At 36.0% G+C, this 8,646-nt stretch overlaps 1 protein-coding gene across 1 annotated transcript in view; it reads right to left on the reverse strand.

Moving 5' to 3' along the window:
- The window catches only part of LOC125280118 (DNA-(apurinic or apyrimidinic site) endonuclease 2-like), a 35,328-nt gene extending 27,630 nt beyond the window's left edge, over positions 1-7,698 (reverse strand). Inside the window, exons 1-2 of the mRNA XM_048210439.1 lie at positions 7,439-7,698; positions 7,120-7,280 (exon numbers count right to left, since the gene is read on the reverse strand). Coding sequence (XP_048066396.1) covers positions 7,120-7,280; positions 7,439-7,698 — 421 coding nt within the window. The remainder of the gene's footprint in view (positions 1-7,119; positions 7,281-7,438) is intronic.
- Positions 7,699-8,646: the final 948 nt, after the last annotated feature.

The following is an 8,646-nucleotide window of genomic DNA, read 5'->3' on the forward strand; positions in this document are numbered from 1 at the left end:
TCCTCACAACGTTATCATTCAGTAAACCTCTTGTTCACAAACATATGAATAATCACAATTTATTAAGTAAATGTTAGGTAGTTTTGCTGGCAAATATTTTATGAATATGTTTAGTAGGCTATTAGGTATATCTCAAATATAAATAAAACTATGTCGATTCGTTTAAAAAGCTTGAATCAATTAAATTTACTCATACTATCCAAATGCCATATTAACAAACATAATGTTGGCTTAATGCAATATCTGGAAAGTTATCAGGAGACCTGTGGACCACGTCGCTACAACGTTCTCCGTGGTATTAACCAGCGACGTCTTTTGAGGACGTGCCCGCGACGTTTCTGGAACGTTAGCCAAGATTCTAAAAAATGGAACATTACCACGACGTCCTCACAACGTTGTCATAAAGTAATGTCACGCTGACCAAATGACGACTAACTGACGACGTCGTCACAACGTACTGTGTTTGCTGGGTTGTAGTCTACCAGTTAGCAAACTTTATTTTATTTTCTTTAACAAACGGAGAGCGATATTTCGGCTTGATATCTCCTTTTTGAGTTTTTGTGTGGTGGTTTATGGCGCATGTTTGTATGCAGCACCAAAACATTCATATGATTGGTCAAATCGGCCCGTATTCTGTACGATATCAATTCATAAAGTGTTTTATGCTTGACTATGTACCGAAAACAATATCGACATGCCATTCTGATACAGTTCCCTGCTACTAATCCTCATTTACTGTTCAAAAATAGTATTGGTTCAATGTAGGATTTAGACAGACTATTGTAAACGTGAATAAAGAGTTGAACATGCTGTCTTATATCTTTGGTATATTCTGTCAACAGATGCTGTTCTTCACGAGTCTCTGCGATCATCATTGTGCCATCAGACACAATGAGAAGCTCATCAGAAAATGGAATATAATGTGTAATTTGTATTTGTGTATAGAGGGTCACCATGGTCCAATATTTTTTTTTCTTTCATGAAAAACATGGTAAGTTTTGCTGAATCTAAGTTTAAATAAAAACTATTGGATTTGTCAATGAAATATGTCTCTTCATTAGTGATGTTGTTACATTTTATTTATTTTAATGGCCTTGAAAACAAATGCATTAAACTTTGGGAAAATGTGTTAAACTGTATTTAAATAGTAGCACAACTGTATTGTGTGAGATTATGTAATTCAAAGTACAGTAGTCAACATTTGAAGTGGATCAAAAAAGTTAGAACAACTTTGATTAAAGGTTTTGATCCGCTTCAAATGTTGATTATATTATACAAAGTAAAGTGTATTGTTATTGACTGCAAAGTGTGTAATGTTTATTATTTGGAATAAGCCAAAGGTACTGAGCATACAGTATATACTATTACCTGTAAAATAATATATTCAGTGTATATTGCTTGTGTTTTCTGAAGACACTCGTAATTATTTTGTAATGTAGCCTACTTAAATCACAAATAAAGTGTACTTATAACACAAAGTGTACTCATAACAGAAATAAAGTATACTTACAACACAAATAAAAGTATACTTATAACAGAAATAAAGTATACTTATAATACAATGTATATTATAACAAAAAATATACTTTTAACACAAATTAAGTACACTTTAATATCACTAATCAAGCATGTAATTAGTCCCTACACAGACATATACTTAAAGTGTACTAAGTATACTTGAAGTTGTTCCAATTTAGCACACATAAGTATACTAAATATACTTAAAGTTGTATTTTAATACTACTTAATTTCAACTTAAATATACTTAGTACAAAATTAGTTGTTTCAAAATAGCACACTTTAAATGAACTAATCATTAACACACTTGAAATATACTAATAATTAGTCTTGCATCAAGTATACTTAGTATACTTTTTTTTCACTAGGGAAAACCGGCCTATCCGATTCCAGTATTGAAGTACAAACAGACAATAACACGCCCCTACTGCGAGATAGAATCCCAGAAAAACAAGCCGATTTCAACCTCAAAATGTACACTTTAAAATATACCAATACTGCTATAAAAACACGGAGATGCTTCTTTGTGATCTCAACTAACAGATTCTGCAAAAAAACGAAAATCACCAATTTTGAAAAAAACGCTTCTTTCTCAGTTTGCTCAATAGTAGTGCTGCCGACTTGTGTCCCTGGTTTCCGTGACGGGTCACATATGTTGACATGATTGTAACCTCTCTTCCTGTGTTCCCAGAGAAAACTGAACAAATAAGAAAAGCAACCGATATGGATGGAACAATGACACAACTCAAAGAGATCATCCTGAAAGGTTGGTCAGAAAAGAAAAGTGACTGTCCAAAGCAAATCCAAGATTTCTGTTCGTGTAGAGCAGAGCTTTCAGTAGTGAATGACATCATATTCAAGGGAAACAAGTTTGTCATCCCTGCATTGATGCGCAAAGAATTGCTGCAGAAAGTTCACAAAGGACATCTAGGAGAAGGTAATGTACTGTCCAAGGATAAACCATGACATCAGTTAGACTACAGCCTCAAGTGAAATATGTCTCACATACAGGTCTAAGCAACAAGCAGAGCCACTCATGCCTCATCCAGTGCCCGATCATCCATATCAAAAGGTTGGAGTAGACCTATTTGAATGCAATGGTAAGAGCCACATTGTAGTTACCGATTATTTCTCCAACTATCCAGAAGTTGCAACACTACAGGTGACATCTAGTCAAGCTGTCATTGCTTTTCTGAAGACAGTCTTTGCAAGACATGGAGTTTCCTGTGGGGTGTTTTCTGATAATGGCCCACAATTTTGCAGTAGGGAGTTTGATGCTTTCGCTAAAGAGTGAGGATTTCAACAAACCACATAAAGCCCAAACTACCCTAGGTCCAACGGGCTGGCGGAGAGTTCTGTAAAGATTGTGAAGGCTCTCATGAAGAAGAGTCACAATGGAAAGACAGACTTCCATAGGAGTCTAATTATTTACAGAAGTGCACCGCTTCAAAATGGGTTGTCCCCAGTCCAAATGTTGATGGGTCGACGGATACGCACTAACTTGCCCATTCACCAGGATCTATTGACACCTGCAGGGGCAAACAAAATCAAAGAAGCTAAACAACAACATAAAAACAAACAAAAAGAGAAGTATGATAAGAAAGCAAAAACCCTGCAGAAACTCAAGCCTGGAGAATTCATATCCTGAATCATACAACAGGAACATGGACGCAACAAGGATGTGTTAAAAGATAATTAGTACCACGGTCATACAAGATTCAGAATGAGCGTGGTGCAATTCTAAGAAGGAACAGAGGGGACTTAAGACCACAAGTGACTGTTCAAGAAGCCGAGTCGCAGTCAAATGACATAGATGTGTCTGACATTTCCACAATTGAACAAGCTGACAACAGTTCTGTGGATCACACTGACTCTGATCTGAGAAGGACATTACTGCTTCAGCTAGGAAGCATTGCAGACCAAAACGCACTGTTAGACCTCCTAAAAGGTTAATTGAAATTTGTTGAATGGGGTTTGAAAAAAAAAAAAGTTCATTGTGAAAATTCTGTGGTGCATTTGTTGTGATGTTATGAAAATGTTATTTTTGGTACAAGTGCAAATTGCGGGAAAAGTTTTCAAAGGAAAACACAGAATCCAGAACCGGGCAGTTCTAGAGAGTGCACCGTGCCAGTGAGATAAATGCTATGTGTCTGCACACTTAATAAATATTCAGAAATCACAGGAAGTCTTTGTCCCATGGCATTTATAACATAACAATCATGAAATTTTTATTTAAAAGTGGACTAATCCTTTAACATGATTGTACTGGTAAAATACTGAAACAGGGTCTTTTGCAGGAATGCTGAAGCATCAACAACACAATGATGTTTTGCCAATCTGAAAAATAAATAAATAAATCCCTATAGATTAATAATACTGTAATCACAACAATAATTTCACTGTTTTTATGGGCAATTGTGCCATAAAACAGGACGTCTGAGATTCCACAGTGTTACATAATGTAAATCTTTAAATCTTTTACATAGCAAATTCCAATACTATTTAGCTATAAAAACAGAATGACTTTGTCGTGGAAATTCTCAATACTAATCCGACTTCGCCACTGACAATTCAAACAACCTCCAGTTGTCAATATAATATATAATACTCAGTACCAATACAGTACTACAGTACCTTCGAGGTAATTCCCATCCCGAATATAATACAATACAATACTACAGTACCTTCGGGGTAATTCCCGTCCCGAATATAATACAGTATAATACTACAGTATCTCGAGGTAATTCCCTTCTCGAATACTTCTAATACATTTCCAATATTTCGAGGTAATTCCCTTCCCGAAATAAGGTGACGGCGTCCCGTCAAGAAGCTACTATCACTACCTCAATCACACATGAGCACACAGGTCTTTTGCATCTATACACTCTCACCGTCATTCTCAGGTGTACGCTAGTCCGACACAGGATCATTAATACTAACTCAGAGTATTACAGCCTCACCCCGAGGGCGACTCTATAGTCTTCCAACACTATCACTGTCTCTGCTGTGGTCTTTTGAGCGTAGAATCTTTAGTACTTCTATTCCTCAGCTGCGCAGCATATACCTGACATGACTTCCAAGTTGCTCTTTGTAGAAATTAAGTTTTATTTACGGCCGGGAGATCACTTGTCACAACAACAGAGTGAGTCTCAATGAATAGAAAGATACATGCACATTTAAGTCTTACAGTTGAGTAAAAATCAATGTCTTCATCACTGTGATTTGTTCTGGTGATTGGTTTGTAATGATCTAAGCTAATCATGTGACTGGTCTTTGACTCTATGGACTGTCATCTTGTGGTTGTTAATATTTCAGGTACCCAAGATCACACCCCTTCTGTTTTTAATTATTGTGATATTTACTGTTGGGGTCATACTACTGTCACCTAGAGGTTATAAATACAAATTACAGACTATTGTCTCAAACACATTATAGTCACCATAAAAATCAAAATTGACAAGTTTTTTTATTTATTTTTTATTTTTTTAAAGATTGCAGTAGATTGCAACACTTTAGTATAGGAAACATGTATTCACTATTAACTAAAACTTTTCCCTTAATAAACTCCTAATTTACTGTTTATTAATAGTTAGTAATTTAGTTAAGTTTAGGTATTGGGTACGATTAAGAATGTAGAATAAGGTCATGCAGAATAAGGCATTAATATGTGCTAAATAAGTACTAATAAACAGCCAGTATTCTAATAATATGCATGCTAATAAGAAACTACTGTAGTTAAAAGACCCTAAAATAAAGTGTTACCATTATTGTTATTTTTTTATTATTCAAATTTATTCAATCTTTAATCAACATAACTTCTCCCAATGCAGTGTTTTTCAGCATGAGGACGGGACAACCTGCCACTCACAGCAAAAGCAAACCAGAATGATCCAATGATCCAGTAAATTCCCAATGGATAAAATCAAGTCAATGTACATCGTAATAGGGATAATAGTTTTACTTACTTGATAAATCAGTAAAGTTCCAAAAAGAAACATATGCTCACCCATGCACTTGCATAGGTAAAACCAAATCTAACATTCTTGAATTTTATTTATATTTAATCCACAATCCATCTGTTTATACCTGAATATACAGTATATGCAGTCTGTCCACCCATATACAGAAATTAATTGTTGAGTAAATAAATAGAAATGTGAATATACATGTGTATATATGTTAGTCTATGCTAACCTGAGATCTGTAAAAAAAAAAAAAAAAAGAAAAAAAAAAAAAAAAAAAAAGGATTTTAATTCTGGGACCTGGTATGGATTAAATTCAATGATCAATGTTTTTTATTGTTCGTGTGTTTATAGACTTTAGAACCATATTAAGTTTGAAAACGAGGCTGTTGTAACATGCTGGTTGTATATAACACATGACGAAGAAGATAATAGGCCTACACAAATACATCTTTACTTGATAATCCAACGGGAGATACAGAATCCAGGGGTCCGTTCTTCATACCTCGCTAAATACACCTGAGATGATTTGACAGATCTAATCTATTCTAATCGTGATAACTGATGTCTGGCTAATTTGGATCTTCAAACGAATTTGTGGAATGGATTAAAATATAAGGATTAAGTTGTCTGAGATTACTGTGCGTTCTCGTGTTCTTTGAAAAGGGCAGATGTATCGAGACTCGAAACCACGATCGGCAATGCAGCGATTGGCTGGTGGCAAGACAGCGACGTAATGACATCATATAATTAGAAAAGACACCTGATGAAAAACTTGATGATTTTCTGGACCTTTATAATGAAACAGCCAAGCAAACATTACGACATAAATGTTAAATGAAATGTGCACTGCTTTTTTAAAAATATCTTTGAAGCAGATTTGTTATGTGACAATTAATTAAAGTTTTAATTAAAAAAAAATATATTAAGTTAAGATCAAGTTATCTGCATATCCTGCACTGCATCAAGCCACTCCCATAACAGCTTCACCATTCAAATTAATGCACGGCTCAGAATAACTGCAAGCATGTGTGCGAGACTCCAATACAATTGTAAAGTAATTATTCCATCACAAATAAATCTTTCAATGAGTAAAATTGGCTGTGTCTATATTAGAGACTACACAACATTATAATATTATTTTCAAATTAATTAGTAAATTATTATCCATTTAAATTATTGTCCCTGGATAAGCAGAGTACAGTATACTCTTGAAATAAATTAGCAGTGGCTGAGACAGATTTTAAGTATCAATTCCACTTAAAAAGATGCAATCTAATCCTGTCTACATGAAATATGCCTTCTCATGAGCAGGTTTAAGCTTACAGGCCTGTTGCTATTGCAGCAAGTCCAGGATGAGCGTTGAAAAAAACCAAACAATGCAAGATCATGCCAAATCGTCATCAATCAAATCCAGCTAACAAAGTTAGCGATGTACAAAGAAGGGGCCCCAGACAGGAACACAACACAAGTAGATATGAGATCAGACAAAGACACACCAACAGAACTGAACTTATATACACAGACGATTAACTAAAATGACAAACAGCTGTGATGAATGAGATTAGTGTCCATGGTGACAGATTGTGGCAGGAAACTAGAACAAAGGAGCACATGTGACAGATGAAAACAAACAAACTGGCCACGGGCTCCTCACGCCCAAGAGGAGGTGGCTCCCAGCAGTCCTGAGGTGGATCCACGCCACTGAGGGGAGGCAGATGAGAAACAGAAGTGCTGAAGGGAGACAGCGATGGCTGGGAGACAGGCAGGGCTGGGGACTGGAGAGGGGCTTGGAGAGCGCTACAAAATCCCACAAAAAATAAAAAAAGTCTCAAAACAATTTGAGAGGTTGTGGGAGAGGGAGGTTGTGTGGGGCCAGAGAATTAGATATGAATCTGTGACAGATTCAGATGGTTGTAGAACAGGCAGAAGATTAACCCCTCCTAAATCAAAATTGCTCAGGCTCTGTGGTGATGTTCTGCTCGGTCTCTCCCGTTGGCGTTTGCTCGAACATCGCAGCGAAGTCCCTCTCATGGTCTGCAGTGGGCTCATGCTGCCAATCCTCGCAGTCAGGGTGTTGATGGCTGGGCACTGGGTAGCTAGTGGGGCTGGTGTCGTCTTTGTCAACTATGTCCACTGTGAGCGGTGAAGCACAGGACACCAGCACCCACTCTATGTATTCGGTGAAGCTCCCTCTGCTCAAGGCATAGCAATTCATCTGCTGTGAAGTGATCGATGCGCAGAAAACCCCCCAAAACATGTAGTCACAAAAATAAAACAAAAACACTAAAAACAAAACACGCCGCTTATCTTTTCTAGGTCATGTCTTCTGTAACGTGCTGGTTGCATATATAACACACAACGAAGAAGATAATACACAATTAAGTCTTTACTCAATAATCCAACAGGAGAATACAGAATCCAGGCAGGAACACAACACAAGTAGATACGAGATCCGACAAAGACACACCAACAGAACTGAACTTATATACACAGATTAACTAAAATGACTAACAGCTGTGATGAATGAGATTAGTGTCCATGGTGACAAATTGTGGTGAGAAACTAGAACAAAGGAGCACATGTGACAGATGAAAACAAACAAACTGAAAGTTCATGTAGTGTGGGGGTGTGACAGCTGTGAGGGATAGAAGTACATTGTGTTTAATGTATTGTACTGTTGTTTTAAAAATACCAATTATTACTGATAAAACCCCTTTCAAAAAACAAACAAACAAACTGAATAAAACTTTGAAAGTTCTGAGTTTTGAAAATTACATGTGAGTGAGCTTGGGCTCATGGGACCTTTATATAGTTTGTGCCATTGTACAGCCTAGGTTTATCAATCACAGCCTAAATGTCATCCTCAAGAAAAGCCATATGGCATCTTTTACATGATACTTGGATGATCATCATATAAATGGTAGATAAGCAGAAAAAAAAGTCTTATGACTGAAACATGATTTGGGATTCTGTTTTAATAATTGTATCTTCCATAGGCTATATAATCAGTTTGATTTTTTTTTTTAATAAATTAAAAATGAACATTCCACGTTCACTTTGAATGAATGATTTCACTTATACTGTGACTCTTTATAAAACATATTAGCTTTTGTATGGAGCATCTAAAGCATTAAATATGATTTAAAACATATTTAAATATACG

Source organism: Megalobrama amblycephala, linkage group LG12, assembly GCF_018812025.1.
Source record: "Megalobrama amblycephala isolate DHTTF-2021 linkage group LG12, ASM1881202v1, whole genome shotgun sequence".
In the NCBI taxonomy this organism is placed as follows: Eukaryota; Metazoa; Chordata; class Actinopteri; order Cypriniformes; family Xenocyprididae; genus Megalobrama; species Megalobrama amblycephala.